The sequence below is a fragment of the Pezoporus wallicus genome, unplaced genomic scaffold (assembly GCF_028554395.1).
Source record: "Pezoporus wallicus isolate ANWC-B61680 ecotype Strahan unplaced genomic scaffold, APGP_CSIRO_Pwel_v1 scaffold_14666, whole genome shotgun sequence".
Lineage (NCBI taxonomy): Eukaryota > Metazoa > Chordata > Aves > Psittaciformes > Psittacidae > Pezoporus > Pezoporus wallicus.
In genome coordinates, this window is record NW_026637956.1 from 309,595 (window position 1) to 331,364 (window position 21,770).

The window sequence follows — 21,770 nt, forward strand, 5'->3', positions numbered from 1 at the left end:
CTATAAGGATGGTTTCAGAATGTCCTTTCTGTACTCTATAGGATACACAAGGAGGGCCAGGAAGCCACTGCAAATTTTCAACTCAAAAATAGTATCTGAACACAGGTATAGTTTGCATGATAGGAAAAGATATGTTTTTTATAGAGGCCTTGCTCTATTTATGTCTATTTATATTAAGGCCACAGACACTCAGTGGTTGGCAACACACACTTGGACAGAAGCATCTCAGGTTTTGTAAGACCCGAGAGACATTTAAAGAGAGATAAATGCACAAGGAGAAACTACAATGCATTCATCAGTTATTGAATGTTCTGGAACACAAACACCTAACACATCAGTAGCATATGGCATTTAATAAGAACAGCGCTTGCAGAAGACGCTTGAAAGCAAGAGTTGAGTCTGCTCATGCATTACAGGTGATTGCCAGCAACTACACACATGGCACTGATTCATTCGGACAAGGTAGTCACAGCCACAGTTACTGTCACATTTGCCAAGCATAAAACGATGTCACTTTGATTCCACCTGACATTAGCAAATACTGAGCCCACAGCATGTCCATTAACACTACTAATTTAGTGTTTCATTTACCAAGAGCACCTGCGCAGGAGAACTGCAGGCTGCTTCCAGAAGAAAAGTTACTCAGGTATCATTTACAGTTTATCTTATCAGAAGACTAAGGGTGTACGTGCATTTCTGTGTGAAGCACAACACAAAAGAGAACTTCAGCTGTATAAACATAATAATTGTGTGATTTAAATCATCCCCTTGTAAAGCAAAAATCACAGATCTAAGGACTCCCAATTGGAAAGATGACACAACTCAAAATTAGAACATGCATTGGTGGAACAAACTGCTTTTTAACTGCCATGGCAAACACAGAATCACAGAATGGTTTGTTCTGGAAGGGACCCTAAAACCTCATTCAGTTCCAACCCCTGCCACAGGCAGGGACACCTCCCACTAGAGCAGCTTGCTCCAAGCCCCTGTGTCCAACCTGGCCTTGAGCACTGCCAGGGATGGGGCAGCCACAGCTTCTCTGGGCACCCTGCGCTAGCACCTCAGCACCCTCACAGGAAAGAACTTCTGCCTAAGAGCTCATCTAACTCTGGACACTTGCTTAGGTCAGTAGAGCTTCCTCAGAGCTATGAAGGAAATACCTGTTTGAGTCTGGAAACAGGACAGGAAAGCAACATCCAAGCACTCTTCAAAGTACAGCTTCAGATTTGAAATAATGCTCCAAAACAGATGGGAAAAGAAGGCTCCAGCATTCACATACTTGGAAAAAGATTCCTGCCGTGTCTACAGTAGAAAATACTGACATCTTGATAAGCCTAAAATATGGGGCTTGAACACATGTGGAGTGAGTTACGCCAACATCAGTGTAACTGCTCTGTGTACCAATGTAAAGCTGCCTGCAGGATGAGCTTTTTATTAAAAGACTGAATTGAAAACCAGAGACAAGGCTACATCTGAAAACTAGAGACAAAGCTACATCAGCAGCTCTTTTAAATTGAGGAAGAAAACCCAAACAAACAGAAAGGATTATTGGAAAGTATAGTACAGTAGCTGTAAGGTCTCACAATCCACTGGGCAAACAGGTTCTTCTGTTACTTGATGCAGAATGTAAGGTGGTCACCTGAACCAGAAGGGCTTTTACAGCTCATGTAAGATTATTCCTGGACAAACTCAACACTTCTCCCTAAGGTAGAGCAATTTGAACATCAGAAGTTCAAACTCGCAGGCCAGTATGTAAACAAGAGAGGCAAGAAAAAGCCTGTTTCTTTGCCAGGGGGGTGCTAGGTAAAGAGGAGGAGGAGGAAGGGAAAGCACTCCTATACAGATGAATTCCAGCTACCTAAAACTGCTGGGCAAGCAGATAACAGGCTGAAATAACCAGAAGTCCATTTAGAGATAAGAAATCATTCTGCAGTTCCTCAGAGAAGGGATTAATACCACTCAGGATCTGCAAGCATGACAAGATGGTCAGCTGCAGCACCGTAACACACAGATTTGTTGCGTTTGATAAATATTCAAGCTACAGGCCATCCTCAAAGCCACTGCAGTACACATACAGTGTAAAAGGGGGCTTTGAAGATTTTACAACCAATCCTTCATTATTTTAGTCCCAAATTAAATCAAACGAGTGGGTCCTTTCGTATTTTACATACTGGTCAGACTTCATCTCTAATGGTCAACATAATAATATTGACTACAACATTACCAGAAGAGGGCTGGAAAGGTTGCCCACCTCCCTTGGGGTTTTCTTCCTTGTGTTTTTGACAGAGATTGAAGAGCAGCACTCTCCAGTAATGACAAACTTTCAGCAGTGACCACTGTTTCCATCATTCTTCAACAAGACTCTTGGGAAGGGAGCAGAGGAATGGCACATGCATTTACAAGAACATTACTGTCTCCATTCACCTCTTCTTTGCAGCAGTTTCATCCTTCCATCTCTACAGCAATAGAAGATACTTTCTCTCCTTGGGCAGCTACATTCTGCTTCTACTAAGGAAAAAAAGAGTCAGAAACAGCAGCTATTCCAAGGGGTAGCAGTTCTTTATTCCAAGCGTTTAATGCACCTCTTTTGCTGCCAAGCATTCTCTTCAAAAAGGAGGGGGAAATAATTCAGAGTAACCATTGATATTGTATATAATTAAGGCAACTATTAAATCCCTCTTCTAATTGAGCGAGAGGAGATGGGAACAACGACAACCATACAGGGTAGCAAAACAGATAAAGTGGAGGGGAGTTATGCACATGGTCTGGTTGTACTGCTCTGACAAAACTCAGCAGACCTTGAGTCATCTGTAATTGAACATTAAAAGGAGTGAACCTGATCCTTAAAAAGGCAGAGAAGAAAGATTCTTTACTATAGTGGATACCACACACCTTGAAGAATCTCGTATCGGCATTCTCCACTTCTTCCCAAGGCTAAGCAAATTACCATTAACTAGATCTGTGTGGGGGTTTTATATACAATATACACACACACTAATTAAAGCAAAAAACCCATGGCACTGATAGTCTATGCAACAAAATGAAGCACTAAAACCTTAACATTCAAATTGGGACTTCAAAAAGTTTATATTTGGAAACATTTATATTGGCAAAAACCAATCCCTTACAGCAACTTGACAAGAAAGAGGTAAGTGTTCTTACAGGCTTCTAAATACCAAACCACATTTTATCTTCACACAGTTCTGGTCCCTCATGACATAAGATAAAGTTCAATAGGAATCTTCCATGAGATACTGGGATTGAAATGAGAAATAAATGTTAAAACTAACTTACAACAGCTATCTGCATTTTTAGTAAACTCTAGATGAAGTCACTCTATGATTAACACTAATACAATAGCACAGTGACTGTTCAGTGTACTAGTACTTAATAACAGATTGTGGACTGGAACAACCCACATGACATTCTTCTTTCATGGCTAACATAACAACATGGAGAAGGAGAAAACTTTACTAAAAGCAACTCCCAAACCAGCCTCTACAGACATACTGACTTCTTTTAATCTAGTTACCTACAGATACACATACATCTACATAGAAAACACCACTTTAATGCAAGACACTGCCTGACAGAAGAAACAGAATGGTGCAAAAAGGCTCAAGCACCAGCCCCGCACTTCAAACACAGCCCCTGCTAGCAAAACAAATCACATTAATGCTGTGTTTGCTAATCATACATGTGCTACCATTACAGTTTTATTGCCCTGTACTTTGTTCAAATATACCCCACTGGATCTGGGCACAAATCTATGCTTCGAAAACATTAACGGAGTCAGAAGAGAAGCTGTAAAAACTTAGTACGTTGAGTAGTATTTCTGTAGTTTCTCCTAAGAAACATTAACAGACACCAGATGCCAAGAGTAGTGCTTTTGAAGGGACTTAAGAGTAAACTTATTTGGTTTTCCAATTTAAGAAGTTATCATTCCCAGCTGGCTTCCCATCAGCCAATATAACATTACTTCAAAATTCTCTCCAAAACCAAGGACTGGTGGTAGAATCAAGAACTCTTCCATGCTACTGCAGCACCAAAGTGACAGGTTCTTGGTTTTCACTCTTCTGCTGAGGGGTTTTAAATTTGAATGGCAACACATGCATCATTTATGTGTCACGTTTAACACGCAACTACACAGACTTTGCACAGAGTTTAAGCATCGAAAACAGGCAAGAAAAGCAAGCAGGTCCATCCATAAAGAAAAGCTGTGCTCATGCAAACAGGGAGGTGAAGTCTACACAAGTAATTTCTACTGATGTTATCCTCTGGGGAAATGAAACTTGGCCCACAGTGTCTGTGCCAAGGCCTCCTGTTAGCAGACATGTATAAGAGAACACATTGCTCGGATGGACACAATCAGCAATACCACCAACCACCACCCTGACAGAATCAAACAATAGTGTTTGACCTTTGAGATAGAGGGATGGTTACACCTGAACAGCACTTGGCTCATTCTACGCTGCTCAAGTAGCTGGTCACTAGTTACGTCCCTGGTGTATCCTCACTGCTTACACCAGGGATCTCCTCAACACTCTGTATTATGCAGGGGTGTTGGAACTAGGTGATCTTAAGATCCTTTCAAACCCTATTTTATGACACTCTTCACCCATCATCTCCCCACCCAAAACAAGAAGCTTTACTTCCAACTCCCTCCCCTTGTATCAGATGCTGCCTGCGCTTCCATCTCTCACCAGTTTCAGCTTACTTACTTTCCATACTGAAAGGGTTCTTTTGTTGTGCTAGAAGGCGATCATTTAATCAAGTGGATATAAGCAGAAGACTGAACTGCAGAGAAGCCTGAACAAGCCAAAGGATGGATGGCATGGGTTCTGCGTGCCCTGCTTTCCCTTCTGAATTTCAGTTCTCTCCCCACGTCAGCATGGAGGGTCTGTTGGTATCCACAGCTTCCCCTTCGGTGGGAAGTCATCTGATGCAATCTCCCAAGTTACCACATTGCATTCCAACACAGAAACATCATCAGAAAGGTAGGACTCCACAAGCTCTGCCCCAAAGCTGCAAATGACTGAGGTCTGAAATCAGTCAGTCCAAGCAAACAGATAAGCTTAATGCTTCTTGTCTCCCAACTGAACAACTGAATCTGGGAGGGGGAACAGCTACTTTGGACTTGATCTGAAACTGCAGTCTCAGTGGGAAAGAGCGAACCAGGGATTTAACAGTATTTGCTTTCCTTGTTCTTCCCCATACTACAGGAACATTAACAGTTTTCAGAAACTCTGAATTATTTATTGCCACCCCCAACATACTCACAAATATTCTTTGGCAGATGAGGCGTGCTTTTTAGTCTGCTCTTCTGTTGATCCAGCTCAGCCCTGTTTCAAAAACCAAGACAGACTTCCCAACACTTTCTGCTGGTACACTAAACAGCTCATTAAAGCTCCAGACCCCTTAAGCAAAGTTAATGTTGTTGTTTTTAGCAACGCCGAGCATGCGCAAACTCCTGCCATGACAACAAAAGTGTCTGCTAGTAAAAATAACCCCAGTACAATCTGAATCTTTGCAAGAACAGAAAACTCATCTGGCGATTTGTTCTAAACAAATCCCTCACAGAAACAGCACCAGTAATAAATTCAACACCGCGAAGGCACATGATAAGGCCCAGTCAGCCTCAATCTATCATTCATTCAGATGTGTCAGTGGAGGCCAGAAAGAGGCCACAGAACTCAACCTTTCCCTCTTCAGCTCCAGAGCTGTGCAGGCTTTATCCCAGCAGCAGGATAAAGTTGCCTGGGCTCTTAAGGCCCCTGTACACAGGAAAACAAAAGGCTAATACATAGGCACAAGCATTGGGATGGGGGTAACAAGAGAAAACACGGGCATGAGGGAGAAAGTGAATTAAGTCTTTTACCTGAGCAAAAACCAGAACTGCCGTGGCACACATCACTTGAAAAACCAGTTAAGGGCTTGAAGCAAAACCAGGGGATTCTTAGGAAAAGTATTACAACTGCAAATCATCAGTAATCCCATATAGAGCAGAGCAGGAGTATTACATGAGATCCCATTCAGATTTCTAGTTCTGATCTCTTGCTTTGTTTCTATGGTTATAAATACACAGAGTGTTTTGTGGACAAATACGTGGTCTTTAAGCTTTACAGCAGGATTAAAGAATTTGAGAGTACTGCCTCAGGCCTTCTTGAGAGTACCTCAAGTTACTCAAGAGCCATCCCTGCCATGCTTTACTCAGGTCTAAAAAGCCCTTCCTAGCTCTGATTTTCAAGATAGCATTGCCTATAATCTGGTAGTGCAAATAACTGAGGCACAAAGAATGACAAGTAGGGAATGCTGTGTGACATCAGCCGGGTGACACTTGAGCGAACTTTCCAACACTGCATTTCTGCCTGGATCTTGACCTATGGGAAAAGAGTCATAACAATTAACTTCTATGGCAACTTCTCTTAAAATGTAAGCAAGGCTGAAGTTACTGGTGCCACAATGCCTAGCCACTGGACATGAGATTTACACTGGAAAAGTACTGGGAAATGCATGTTGGTAAGTTTATGTCAGACTGAACAAGCAGGAAATCTCATCTCCCCGGTAATCAAACACCACCATGCATAATATATAGGGATTTTATGACATAACTTGCATTTTCTTACAGCATAATTATGAGGGCAAATGTTGTTTCAGGGGAACTCGGATCCCGTATCCAAAAGCCACCAATTTTCCTCTTTGGAGCTCTACAATGTCTCAGAGACAGCACAGCTACTAATGTTAAGGGCTTGCAGAAGCCTTACAAGGGACAGATGTGACAAACAACAGTGACCTGTATTCTGTGATCTGGCTTACAGCATCATCTCCTAGTGAGCCCAAATAACAAAGAGTTTGAAGTTACTGCCATAATTCCATGTATATATCCTTGGGCATTTACAGCAGCATAGAATAAAAATATCTGAGTGAGATAAAACTATTACCACCTAACCTAACTAAAGCAGCTGTAACTAAATCAAGCAGCATCTTACAAGACAGTGCCCAGATGTGCTGCCCATTCTCAGACCAGAGTTTACAACATTTCTCCCTCTTTGAGAGGTGGTAAGGACGCAGTAGTTCCAGTTCTTCAAAATCAAGGCAATCTAGTCAGCAGCACATGTTCTTAAAGGAAATAAACTTCCACAACACCCAGCTATCACAGAGAACACAACCAGAACGGCAAGAGGACACCAATTCCTTTTTAAATTCCCCTCACCCTATCTTCTTTCTTTTTAACCAGAATGCAAACCAGAACTTCCCTAAAAGCAAAAACCAGCAAAATTAGCCACCACCAGAAGTCCATCTACGTCTTTCCCAGTGCTCCACAGGAACGTGTTTCACCCTCTAACAGTTTTTCCTCCCTAAAGTCAGAACAGTCATAAAAAAGGGGGAGGGGAGGTTGATTGCACCAGTTCTACAGCATCTGGCTATGCAATAAGACACTTGAAATAATTCTCTCTGGTGTAGCATATAGCCAACAAATCTGGCGAGAAGCAACGTGAAGCATGTGTTGCTGTGACAGCAATGAATTATCACCCCAATCTGCAGCACGATTAACACTTCCAACCTTGGCATGATGAGCAGTGGGTCCAGATAGCGTGGCAGGAGGAGCACGCCATCATCGGACTGGAAAGGGTGGGCTCACATTAAGGAGTTAAAAGCATGGAAATGCAGATGTTGCCTAAACTGTAAACAAACAGATCATTCCTAGGGGGGGAAACTCAAAACAAAGCACCGGTGTACAGCTAAAGAGTTAGGAACACCAATGGAAACTCAAGGTATGGGAGAAAGAAAGAAAAGCAGACACTGAAAACAAGGAACTGCCCATGATGGAGAACCTGAACAAGACCAGAAGTCAGGAAACAGCCCACCGGATTTCTCCTACTTCACAGTAAAAGTATCCAGTCAAGCCAACCTGACATGAAATAAGCTGCTCTGAAAGGTGCAAACTGTAGGTAAAACCCAATCAAACTCAGGGCAGTACTCACGCTGAGTTAGAGTCTGTCAAACCTTTTGTGCTCTGCAACAGCACGTGCCATTACCTGCGAGTTAAGCGCAGATTCAAAACCAGCTCTGGCCTCACTGCAAAGTCAGAGATGACATTACATCAAAACCAACTCTACTAAGGAGCTCTGTTCAGCAGAGCCATGTTCCTCCATTCCAGCTGACTGAGCACCACAAAGAGAAGAAAACTGAAACAAAAGTCCCTTACCACAAGTTTCTCTACATAACAACTGCACAGGGAAGTGAAGAAAGCCATGAAGCTGAAGAAAACATTGTGGACTCTCCTTCCTAACTGAACAATCACAAAACACAGACCCTCTTTGGCTTTGCAGAGTTGATAGACTGTAAAACATGACTTCTGCTCTTTGTTCTGCAAGTGTAGTTTGGAGATTCCACCAATTATCAGCTTCAGCTCCTGATACAACTTTACGCTGCTTCACAAACCAGACAAAATGTGTAGTATCAATGCTGATACAACTGATTTCACACAATGTGTTCCAAGATCTGAAGCTGAAGGAAATACTTCAAGTTAAGCAGTGTGAGGTGAAGCATAGGAAAAGGTGAGGATAAGGGAGTCAGCGATGAGGAAAACTAAGGCAAAAGAAGCATTTTACAATTTCCTTGGAAAGCTTTATTTCAAACACATACCTTTAAGTAGATATAATGTACCTCCAAACTCTTAATAAGACAGCATGAGAGAGAATTCAAAGAACAGTATGCGTTGAGGATTTTGTAAGGAAGGATTACAATTCACCTACTATCTTGCTAGGAAATCGGCTCCAGTTCCCCAAGATTAGAAGCTTCTCTGCAACTAAAAAGGTAAGAAAACTGTTGTCTAGCAAAGAGGAGGAATAAATACTGAATTGAAGCAGATCCTGTAACCGAAGTCAGTTTGGAAGAATCTACTTTGTAAAGAAATTGGGCAAATGTATCTACAGCTTTTTAATACTGGCTTATAATGATGAAAATCATGCTGTTTGGCTGGGAAGATCAACCTCCATCCAAGGGACAGTTTAGTGCGGTATCTTTCATCAGAAGTTTTAATTCCTTCATTTGGGAAACTGACTTTATAGTCTTTAACATAAGAAATTAATTTCTTGGAATACCAGCGAAACCTGTTGTTGCTGTTAGTGCATTATATTCAGGTATATGGTGGTCCACCTCAACCCTGTGGCCTTTGTATTCAGGTGCAAGCTTACTCAGAGTAGTCTCCCAGCAGCAGCAGAACAGTTTCATCTGCAGAAGGTGCACCCCACAAATCCCACATGTTTGAAAATCTCCAGTTTGTGGAGATGAGGACAGTAAATGGGTGAAGCTCCTTGAATTGTATTACCTGGTGGCTGCTCAAACAGTAGATGTTTTCTAGAGGAGCCGAGATACATCAACTTACCCAGTGTTTCATCACACTCCTGCCACAGAAGAGTTTGCTCTAATTGCCCCATTAATGCAGCTAACACTTCTAATCCCAGCCCAAAATAGCTGGCAAGCCTGGATTTGATTCTGCTGGTGTTTGCTGCACAGATAGTTGATATAACGCAAGATGCTGGAAAAAAGAAATCCCTCCCAACAGAGGTTCATAAGTCTATTTTGGTCAGGTATTTCCAAGCATCTGAAATAACCACACTTGCTCAATATTAAGATAGATTTTCTTTGATTTGATTATCTGTTCAAGCAATGGAAATTACTATTTCACAGATAAAGAAGAGAAGCATAAAACTAGAAAAAGGAGATGCTAACACTCAAAATGTTTCAAAAGCTGAATCCTGGATTATGCATGTCCTCAGCAAAATAAAGAGACCCACAGAGATCCTAGTCAAATCCTTTCTACGGCTGCACAACAGTAACAGAGTATGAGCACAACCAGTTGCCAGGGGATACCCTGATGGGGTTGCAGAGCCAGCACCTATCCTTGACCCCAGGCAGCATGTCAAGGTTTTACTGGAGTGCTGTCTTGGGGCTGCTCTAGACTATGCAAGGCAACAGGTCAGAGGAAAACCAGTACCATAAAGACCTAATTTACAATCCCATTACCCCATCATCCCCAACTAGATGCAGCATGAGCATGATCGAGGTACATAGCCAGATGCTTTGAACCAACAGAAGAAAGTTAAAATATCTGAAGAGTTTAATTATAAAACACAAACCTTAACTTAGAGACAGGCCTGTTTAAAGAGGCAAACAAGTGGCTTATAACTTGATTACTCAGAAAAACACTATTCATTTCATTAAATGTAATATGAAAAGTAGATTTGCTGTAATAGCTGATCGCAGATTACAGGCATTCTACACTTCCTGCATCATTTATTATTCACTAGGAAACTGAAGTAGAAGCAAATTATTGTCACGCAGGAGTAAGTTCTAGTAATTGCAGACTTACGTTCCACCCAACAGACTCAGCACACACCACTACACCAGTGAAATCCTTCAACACTTACAATAACAGGTATCATCATACAACCATAGCAGTAACATCGGTCACTTCTCAGAACCTTTCAAATGAAGTCAGTACCAACCACACTTTCTTCTGTGAAGAAGAAACCATTTGTACATGGAGAACATTCAAACAGAGCCAGTCTGTCAGTGGCAAAGTCCAGTGAAAGGCAGTGGTTGTTACTCAAACTGCCATACGCAGCCTCTGAGCATCACCACTCAGGTCCTGTCCCATCACCCAGGCACGCCTCCCCTCAAGCTACCAACACTACAGCTGCTTCCTCAACCCTGCATTGACACATAACATAGTAGTATTTCACCTGAATAGGCACTAAGAAGAGGAAAATACTATTTCTCATCTTCATTTGTTCTGGTTCACAGCACAATTGCATCAACTCGATGCAGCGTGTGGTACAACAGTAGGAACACACAGCCAAGAGCTGGCAACTCCTTACACTGTTTGGGAAGGCACACATACAGGCACTCCTAAAGAGCTGGCTTCCATGCTCCCCACTCACCAGTCTTCAGTGATAATGCACTGAAAAGTCCAAATTTCACATCGCTTTCTCTGCTCTGGTAAATCAAATACTGCCCTGTCTTGTAGCTGAATGACAATTTTCTCTTCCAGACCATTTACCAATTCCATAACCTACTTGTAACTCACTAGTCCCCACATACAGAACTAGCTATGAAATTTTAATTCATTTTAGTTTAAATTTGTCAGATTTTCTAACACAATTTCTCCTTCATGTCATTTCTTAATTTTTCTTTCCACTGCTTAAAAAACAGTTTGTTTGCAAAAGAATTTCAACCTACAGATACAATGTCCTTACAGAATTACACTGCTCATTGCATAAAGAAATGCTGCAATAAAGCAGTTCTTCAGGTTACGGCTGAACTGGAGTCCTGGTTTTCTACAGTCAGACTTTTGCAGTATGCAGCCCAAGAAAAAATCCCCACCTCCTACTGCCTGAAATCTTTCAACAAGGGCCTAAAAATCTTCCATTCCAATTAGAAGATGTCCCTGCGACCTCAGACATAGCAGGATCTCTCCCCAAAGGTTTCCTTTCATCATATACTTAATCACGTGGATGAACAATGCTCCCCAAGTACTTTTCTTGTTCATAGTTGACACTGTCACAGATAGATAGTGATACACTCTGTATCATTATGAACTCTGGTACCACTCCATCACACGTTGTGGTTTAGGCCCCTTTCATTAGCAAACTCGTGGTTGAGAGCAACTCTTTTGCATGTGCAAGTTTGAATCAGTTCTGGTGGCTGAATCCATGTAAAAAAGCTACTAAGAAATGGAGAAAATTAATTTATTGAGACGAACCTGGAACTTGCACATCAGGAAAAGTTATAAGCAGCAGAATTACTATGTGACAAACACATTGCTAAGGGCAGCAAGATAAAATTACACTGGACAAAGCGAAAGATCAGTTTCCCTAGGGAACAGCCTCCTAATGACAGAAGAGCCTTGTTCCTCTTCACACACACATAACTGCAACAGCTCTTGAAGCTATTTTCCCTGCTTTCCTCATTCTGTTCTCAACATTACTGTTAGGAGCATCCCACAACCAAAACCACAAAATGTAGTCATGAAGGACCAAAGAACTGAGTGTTATTTAGAAAATAATATCCCATCATAAGCTTTTGGGGGAGGGATGCTTGCTAAGAGAACATGACGGAAGTCAGCAATATACAGAAAACAAGATTATATGAGAATTTCACCTGGTCACTAGCTGCCAAGCAGGACAATGATCCACTTTCAGAACAAAAGTAAGCAGTAATATGAAGATAATGAAGCACAGCAAAGCAAAATATGAAACTTCCAGACAAATCTTGCATTTGTCACTGGAGGGCACAGGGTCACCAGATCTCACCTAACACAAATGAGGTACTGAAATCAGTCAGCTATCTCAGCTGTCTTCACTTAGGAAGTTGTCATACATCTGCTGTGCAATAAATCTTACCTTTAGTTACCAGTGATATTGTAAAGGCCCCTTACCATCAGATTTACATGCAACAAGTCTGAATGCACAGGACAGAAGCACATATTACAAGCAGACAGACTTTGTGAAATAACATTAGGTGGTTCAAAGACACAAGGAAAAGCAAATTTACCCTTTTTTAACACAAACTGGGGCACGAGGGAGGCAAAAATAAAGGTTATAAGCTGCTGGTTTCTCTCCGTGTGCTAATACACGCTGAAGCAATAGAATTCAAGTTTGTACTTTATTCAAACCAAAAGCCCTTTAAAAACAGAAGCAAAACATACATATAAAAGCCCTGGAATTCAGTAAGATGAATCCAAAGCCAAATCCTATTTTAAAAAGGCCACCTGGATGCATGAGGTGACAAGTAAGGCGAATGCCACAGATGGAACTCAGTGCCACGTTGGCGTTTGATACTCACTCCCATCATTCCAGCGCTTAACTGTATTCAAATACTGCAGAGACTTTCATGTGTTTAGGCAGAAATTAAGTTACTACTAATTTGGTAACTTTTACTCTTTGAATCATACATGCTACTTTTTGAATTGTGGATCAACATTGGATGGATGGATGGACGGATGGAAACTTGGTTTAATATATTAGGGCACAAGTTGCAACACAGAACTCCAGATTAAGATGCTAATGAAAAAGACGAGATATTCTAATAATCTCTTAACTGAAAGGCAGATCAGTCATCTCTACAGTTTAATTCTACATAAATACAACTCGTTGAATTTATGAAGAGTTGTGTTTTTACATGTATTTGCAGAAGAGCTCAGTGTGTGGGCAAACCAATACTGCAAACACAGTACGGTGTAAGAACAAGACTGCGTAAGCACAGCTAAACCCAGGCTCTGCCTTCAGAGTTACTACTGTGGCAGTGTCACATTTAGTGAACTGCTTCTCACTACTACTTTTAATATGAGGATATTTAATGTATTTGATCCATTTAATGTCAAAATTTGTTATAGGACATAAGAACTTGCACTAGCTCCCAATATAGATGCTAAAAAGACCACGTTTTTGTCGAGAACAATTTTTGTTACCATGCCTACTTTTTTTCTTTTTCTGAGTTTCACCTTACCTAATAGCCACATTTTTTATTCAATGACATATTTAGTGCACTGTAAACCTTCCTAGGGATATGCTGACATCATCAGTGACACTATGCAAAAGGTAGACAAGAAGAGCCATGTTAATTTCAAGCTCCACTAAACACAGGAAAGGAAGAGGGAGAAGAGGGAGAAAAAGTGATTCTTACTAACTTGGAAAAGCAGAAGAGACAGACGGAAAATAATAAGAACTTTAAACTGTTGTTATATAACTGAGAGGTTTAAAAAAAACCCAAACTGAGTAACACTGTACCTCTCAGTAAGTAGAGAGCTGAAAAACAGTTGAGTATTTGCTGTATTTCACAAACAGAACATGACAAGACAGACAGCTTGCTGCTAATCAGTTACCAACTGATAAAGTGAATCTCAGGTTACTTCGGGGCAACTGGCATCAGGTAACAGTTCAATTTACTGATCACCAAATAGGTCTTGAAATGGATAAAATGGCTCTTAAAACGAGAGAGCTCTACATGGGGGATCTGTCCTAGCACCATAGTAAACCACAGATCCTTGCGGTGCTGCTACGCAGGTTGCATTAATGTAGTTCCCCTGCTTGGAACCAAACAGAATGCAGTAACTCTTTACAACATTGATTATATTACAATGCAGCTAAGTTCTTATCTTGAATTAAGCAGAGTGTACATAAAGGACTGCCAAATCAATATGTAAAAGAATACAACTACCAAGACAGAGCTTTCATCCAGTCAGAGCAGATCTATCAGCTTCTAGAACCGCTTCTGCTAAGCAAATGTTCCCAGTTCAGGCCTCTTGGGTAGCATATGGCGCTCCTTGTGCTCCAGCACCGCTTGCTGACAACACAGCCAGGATAACGTAATCAACTGTAACGTCATTACTGCATTTCACTCACTTCACTCCATGGTCCAGGGGTTAACAAGAGACTGGAGATAGCTGCTCTTTCTAGCCAAGTCTAAAAGGGCTCTAAGAACAATGGCTCTTTGCATGGTTAAAAGAAAACGCTATATAGTTCTAGTAAATCCAGTGAAATGCATACAGGTCACCTTCAGACTGCCTTCCTTGTGATGCTGCTGTACCCGATATAGAAGCAAGAGTACCTATGAATTTCTTCACCTTAATGCTGTCACGTGCTACAGACACATTGTAAATACTTGGTGAACCATGAAAATACCAGTATTAGAAACACAAACCCAACATTTTCAAGTAGCCATCAGTCAGATGAAATGGAAATGTATGGTCGATAACAAAAGCCCTGCATCTACCAGAAAGACCTCAAGAAAGCATAGCTCCAAGTCCACTGCACATAAACAGGGAATACTATGAGCACCAGGTTTAAGGTGAGAAACACAAGCTTATAAACCAAGTTAATCTTTCTCTGGTTTCAAACAAACCACAAGCACCACTGGGAATCAAACTAAGAGTTGCAACAGCATTTGTTACAAAGAGGATCCCCAGAGTATGTCCCAAAGGAAAATGTACTTTTTTTTTTTGCTCTGGCTTGAGTAGCAGTAAGTCAGGAGAAGGGGAGTCAGCAATTCATGAGCAGGCAGCTTCCACTATCAGTCAGCAGCATTTACCCATTGATTTGTTACTCCGGTTACTAAGACAGAAAATCCTCAAATGAAAGGCGAGTAGAAGGTCTGAAACTGATTCGCAGCTCTGGTTTCATGTTAGCGCTACAGATTAAGGCCCAAAACAAAGATGAGGATATCAGCTAAGCTTTGTTTGGGGTTTCAAGCTTTGCTGGCTTAAAATAAAGCTCAACAAATAGGTCCAACAAATCAAAAGAAGCCGTTCCACCCTGCTCACCTTCACACTACGAAGTGTCATTCTAGTTTGAAAGCTTTCAACCATTTTCAACACTAAGCAAACAAGATTGTTGGCTGCAGAGAAAATTACAGAGATGCTACAACTGCTCCCAGCAGACAGCCTGGCTATGAGGAAACCTTCACTGCTGGTAAGACTACAGAAGAAAAGAAGCCTTCTTGTCCAGCATATCCCTATTTTTTTCCTTTACCAGCTTAAGCAGATCCAGCTTCTGCACCAAGGAACGAAGTATGGGGAAAACTGCATTTACTGTGCTTGTCTCTCCATCCATATTAAACAGAGAAGGAAACAGTTCCAATACAATTCATGAGTCAGCTTTGGTGACAGAGACCTATGTAACCTTTAAATCACAATGGAAGTGTTGACCTTAGAGACAGAGATGAGCAAGTGTTTGGGTATGTCCTGATGCTCAGATCCCATGACTGAAGAATTGCTATTCACCACCTCAGAGTTCATGGTGCAAGACTAATTCCTGACCTCTGGCCCAGAAATCAACCATTTATTTAAATGGGGGTACAAAATAGGGATTAACACCACTAGGAAGAGGAAGGTCTTGTATTCTTCTTCACTACCAGAGACACAAGCTCAGTGTCCATCCTCCCTCTGTGTACAGAGCTAAAATCTCATGTCTGGATCTCTCTCACACCAAAGATTGTATCTCCACATGAAAGACAACACAAGGAAAGACAATATTACCTTCACCAGGCCTAACGACCTTATTTCTCCTTAGAGATTAAGGACTAAGGAAGACTGCTCAGGTATGAAACCGAAGACCTCCTGACCAATGAAGCTTGCAGTCGAGTTTAACACTTCTTAGGGGCTTTCAGAGAGAAGGCAGTCCCCACAACACATGGCAAAGAAGAACATCCCTCCTGAGTGAATCAGACAGCTCACACAGACAACCAAAGCAGAGTATGCAGCTGAAAGAGACATCCTTCTTGAATTCTAGGCTCCTCTTTCAAATTCTCCACAGGATTCGTAATCCAGAAGTTTGGTGCATATGCTAAAAATGTTAAAGAAAAACAAGCTAAGATTTCCTTATTAATTTAAGCAATCGAAACACTGAGCCCTGAGAAGGCTGCACAGCCTGGTAAGGTTCCTTGCCCATTTGTTGCGGTACAAAGCAAACTGCCTAAGCACCACTTGCCTGTTCCTGGACAGGTATTTGGGGAAGACTGCAAGGGAGAATGCGAGCGGACGTGCCTCAACAAGCAGGAGATGAGAAGTTCCACCATTAGCTCACCCTGTGACTGCCAGGTCATTTTAGCAAGAACTTAACACATTGATTTTGCCTGTGAACCACAACACTTTGCAAACATGACATGGCATTTATTTGTTACGATATCATTAAGCTTTTCCTGCTTTGAAAGGACATGAACCAAAGTTGCTTCAGTGTCTATGAATCAATCCTCTGTCAAATACTACAAGGAACGAACGACGGAAGTTGCAGATACATGGGGATGATACCTAGAGAAAGGTCATGAAAATGCTTCTTCAGATCTGAAAGCATCAATCAGTCTGGAGGGCCCATGTAAAGAGAGAATAATAATAATGGAAAACCCAAGAGCAGCTCTCAAACAGGAAGAAATATGCTGAGAATGCTCCCGCCATCAGTGCGAGCATACAACCCTGACAGGCAATTATTCTTTGATCTACTAGCAGAGGCACAGAACAAACATACTGAAATTCCAGATAGGACCTTGTGCATATCGTGACCGTGGTCACGATGAGAGTTTACTTTTATCAGAGAGCCTTTTTCAGAGCAGTGATAATAAAACCCTTTCAGAACGAGGCAGACTCTTTTCCTCCAAGGTGGACAGCCCAGTAAACCAGAATTCAATTTGTCAATTCAGCTGCTCTTCAAGCACTGAAACCATTACTTACCTACGCCTAGACACAGAGGTGCATCTACATGTCTGATTGGGGACCAAAAGCTACATGGCAAAAGAGACTTTTCTCATCTTTAATTCTAAAGGAATAAGCAAAGGGTTTGAAGTCTGACCCGACAGAAAAATGGAAAGACCTGACACAAAAGGTTGGCCGAAGTCCTGTCAGCATCCTCTCGTTCTTCCATTAACTACTAAATGGAGGTAGTGGTGTCAGATTTAAGGAGCTCTTCTACAGTGTTACTTAATTAAATGTGAGGTAATTTCCACATCAGAATATTCAAGGTACAGTGCACGACCCATAGGACCATGAGCTTTGCCATCAGCTTATTAAACAGATTCTAACTATCCCAAATTAAAAATTAAGAGTTACAGGTCAAAGTCCTAAAGCCAGCAGAGACAACACGAATTTTGTTCCGTTTTACATACAACTTTAGCCCTGAAATCTAATTCCAATTTTGGATGACAATTATTACCATTTCAAGAGTCAATTCTTCAGATTTCTTCTTCTACCCTTTCCCTGTTCCACTCTTCAGCGTGACAGGTTTTGTCTTCACTTAGGCTTTACCATCAGCACCACATCTTCACCACAGCAAAGCCTCTGCCTAGAACAGTGTGTACTACAACTGCTGCACTTTGCTACTTCGGCCAAGACGCAGTGAGGTAAGTAAAGCTACAGCCTTACTCCTTCGTGTGGATACAACGATGCACCATGACAGCAGCTCAGATCCCGGCATAGACAATGCTCCAGAAGCGAACACACTCCTAAAACCTTCACCAGAAATCCAGGATCTACAAAGATACACACAGAGAATTACCTCTTGCTTCTAACAGAGAATTCAAATCTACATTCTGGAGACAGCTTTCCAACTATAAACCGCGCTTTACAGCTCTTCTATTCAAAATGCTGGCTGTGAAGCATACTGAACCGAGAGCTGAAGCTCATAAAAGCTTATTTGCAGGAAAAGGTACGTATTAAAAATGAATAGCAAACAGCAAAGTAGCATTAAAATGGTCTTCCAAAGTAGAACACAGCAGGCAGGGGAAGGAAAGCAGGAGGAATGGACACTTTCTGCCCCCTGCAGTTTCCATTGCTGTTTGGATTTTTAAGACAGCCTTAGGAGGAATATAGTATGTTACCATTATAGAAAGCTAACAATTGAGATCTGGCTGTCACCAGCCAGCCAAAACAATTTTACAGCTGGGTTCACCTGACCAACAGTTACACTGACCAGTGCTTCCCATTAACTACCAACTACTACCCATGTCAAATGTTTTCTGTGCTAAATGATGCGATTGTCCTTGATTCTGCAACAAAAAGAACATCATCCTTTACCAAACCTTTAATTTGACCTCATCGTTTTGATTAAGACCAAGAATGCTCACCACTAAATAGGTATTCTGAAGCAGAGCTATGCTCCTAAAATATATATATACACACACATACATAATATATGTAGATATAAAATATTAAAGGACAAAGGACTGTTTTCTAGTTATTAGACTAGAAACGTGCCTCCAAACAGAAAACACTCTTCATCAAATTTTACATGTGAAATTCTAAGACACACACACACGCACACACAGAGAATTTCAGGAAAGAAAAATTCCATGGAAGAATGCCTCATATCCATACGCAGGAGAGGGAAGTACCGTAACTGTCCTTTATATACTTTCCTCAATCCTTATGAATATAGACTGGGAACTGAACCCCAAATTCAGCTGGCCAAAATGCTTCCCTGCATGTGTTCATATACTCCCACTATTTCAGGTTGGCTGAATGCAGGAATCCAACTATTTTCAGACTGGTAACCTCCTAAAAAAAAAAAAGGAGGGGGAAGCATTTTCATCACAGATTTGGAAAACTGCTGTTTTCCATGAGACGGCAGTCGATTTTGAAACAATCCTGTTCTGTTCTATCAGAAAGAGGAAGTAAGAACAGATTGATTACAATGGATTATTATGTATTTCCAGATGGTTTTTCAAGCAATGAGGAACACATCAGATGAAAACAAAACCCAAACTTGCAGCACACAGAGTATGCAGGTTATAAAAGATGCTCCACATGAAAATAAAGCACTAAGGTGGTAATTTTACTAATGAAATTTCATTTGCATTCTTCCACCTAACTCTTGCTTTACATTCATCCGAGACATCTTACCTCACTTGCCATTTTTGATTCCACAGCACAGGTATATTTTTCCTCCATTTAAGCTTAAGTACCACATACTGTCTCCCAATTTGTACTTTGGCACACTAAAGGCCAAATAAAACCAGATTCTGACTCATATACTTAATAATACTGACTTGTAGGGGGATTATAAGTACAGAAAAATCAGTCTGACCATATTTTGCAGGGCTATTAAGTGAAACATGTTTCTAAGATTCCTTTTTTTTTTCCCTCTTTATGTAAAAAACCTGGAAAACTGCACTGTTGAGAACACAAATGAACACACAAAGTGGTTAGGCACCTCAGCCTTGAAGTGCATCCTTCGCACTTTAGGTCTAGTAGGAATAATAAGCTGAGCATCTTAACGCAAAGTTCTCAATGGGTTGCCTCAACACAAACACAACCTGTGCTGTCCCAAGCCCCAAGTTTTACTACATGCAGTTGTTGCACTCCCTTCCTCAGCCACGAATATGACGAGTAACAGAAATCTGCCAAGTCACTTTGAAGTAAATCCAGTTGATTCAGGGGAACAGTCTCATTAGCTGCATAGTGAAGAGAGAAGCCCTCCAGAAACACACATGTGGGTACAGACAGGATCTTAGAACATACACAGGATAAATGCTCTTCCCCATTAACACGGATTAGCGTTTGCTGCGCCGTTCATGTCCCGAGCACCACCAAGAGATAACACCCCTCTGCCCTTCCGTGTACTGAGCCAGCTCCTTTTCTCCCCCCACTACAGCAAGAACCCCCTTTCCCAAAGGGACTCCCAGAATGAGCACCTTATGGCTTTTATGCTTTAAGGCAAGAACTCAATAAACCTGCCCCCCACCCTCCCAACCCGGCACCGTCTCAACCCCCGGGCTCGGGCGCGCCACCACGGGGCACAAAGCTCCGCCGCAGGCCGGACGTGCCCGTTGCCCCGGGCCTCCCTTCCCTCCCCTCCCCCGCCGTATTCCGGGAAACCCTCGTTGCTTCCCGCACCTCCGGGAGGAGACAGAGAAGGAGGAGGAGGAGGCGGCGGCGCTGCGGAACAGCCCCGCTGCGGAAAGCCGGCCCCGCCGCCGGGGCAGGTGGCAGGGAGGGAAAGGAAGGAGGCACCGGGGCCGGCCGCCTCCTTCATCCCGGTGACCGGGCCCCGCCACCGGCGACACACCGGCCGCTTCCTCCTCCTTCTCTCCCTCCCAGCCACGACCGCGTGCCGGAGCCCCGGCTCTGTCGGCGGGGCGGGGACCATAGAGAGGCGGTGGGGGGAGACTCAGGCCCACCTGCCCCGTAAGGAGAGAAGGAAGGCGGGGGACCCGTCCCCTCCCCGCAGCCGCGGGCAGGCCGAGGCGGCGGGAGTGCGTAGGAGCGGCTCAGGGAAGGCGGGCGGGTGGGTCGGCAGGGGGAGGGAGGGGAAGGGACGGGAGCGCGTGTGGGGAAGGGCCGGGAGGGGAAGAGGGGTGGGGGGAAGGTGGATGCGGGCCGCCCCCGGTACCTTGCGCTTCCTGGTCTCGGCCGAGCCGCTCCACACGAAACACTGGTAAATCGCCCGCAGATTCTGCTTCCAGTTCTCCACCTTGAAGCCGGTCACATGGCAGCACCCGGCCGCCGGCGGACTCATGTCAGACCCCCCCACATCAATCCACCCGCAGACGGGCCGGGCCGGCGGGCAGCGAGCCGGCCCCTTACCCCGCTCCGCACCAACCGCACGGGCGCGGGCACGGGCCGGGGCGGCCGCGCGCCCGGCCTCAGGGGCTCCGGCCCCTCAGGCCGCCGCCTGCCGCGCGGCCTCCGCCGCCCCCGCGGGCTGCTGTGGGGGCGCGGGCAGCGGCTGGCACATAGAGCCGGGGCTCCGCGCCGCCACGGCCCCCCGGCTCCGAACAAAGCGCGGCGGCAGCGGGCGGGCAGCGCGCACTCCCTCCCGCCCGCCCTCTCCCTCACACACAAAGATGGGGCTCTCTGAGGCGAGGAAGAGAAGGAGGAGGAGGAGGCTGCTGGAGCGGCCGCTGCCGCCCCCGGAGTGGCCGCCGCTCCCTTCTACCTCATAGAGGCCGCTGTGGAAGCGGTTGGCGGAGGGGAAGGGGAGCCGGGGGGGGGGGGGGGGGGGGGGGGGGGGGGGGGGGGGGGGGGGGGGGGGGGGGGGGGGGGGGGGGTTGGGGGGGGGGAGGGGGGCGCGCTGGCGGCGGCGACTCAGGCCGCGGTGTGATCGAGCGTGTGTGGGGAAGGGGCGAGCCTCCGCCCGCCGCCGCTCCCGCTCCCCCAGCCGGCCGCCCGCCCGCCCGGCTCCTGTCTCTTTAAACCGCCCCCCGGCCCCCCCGCTTCCTTCGTCGTCTCCTTCCTCCTCGCCCGCACCCCCCTCCGCCCGCCGTGAGCAATGGTCCGA

At 43.9% G+C, this 21,770-nt stretch overlaps 1 protein-coding gene across 3 annotated transcripts in view; it reads right to left on the bottom strand.

Annotated features, from left to right (window-relative positions):
• The window catches only part of LOC130598745 (ubiquitin carboxyl-terminal hydrolase 22-A), a 100,556-nt gene extending 79,425 nt beyond the window's left edge, over positions 1–21,131 (bottom strand). Inside the window, exon 1 of one of the 3 annotated variants that reach the window (XM_057408490.1) lies at positions 20,883–21,131. In XM_057408490.1, the coding sequence (XP_057264473.1) occupies positions 20,883–21,008 (126 nt within the window). In that variant the 5' untranslated portion in view covers positions 21,009–21,131. Of the gene's footprint in view, positions 1–5,280; positions 5,421–20,882 lie in introns of those variants that run through there. The other 2 variants (XM_057408489.1, XM_057408491.1) reach the window with 2 other exon arrangements.
• Between the last annotated feature and the right edge of the window lie 639 nt (positions 21,132–21,770).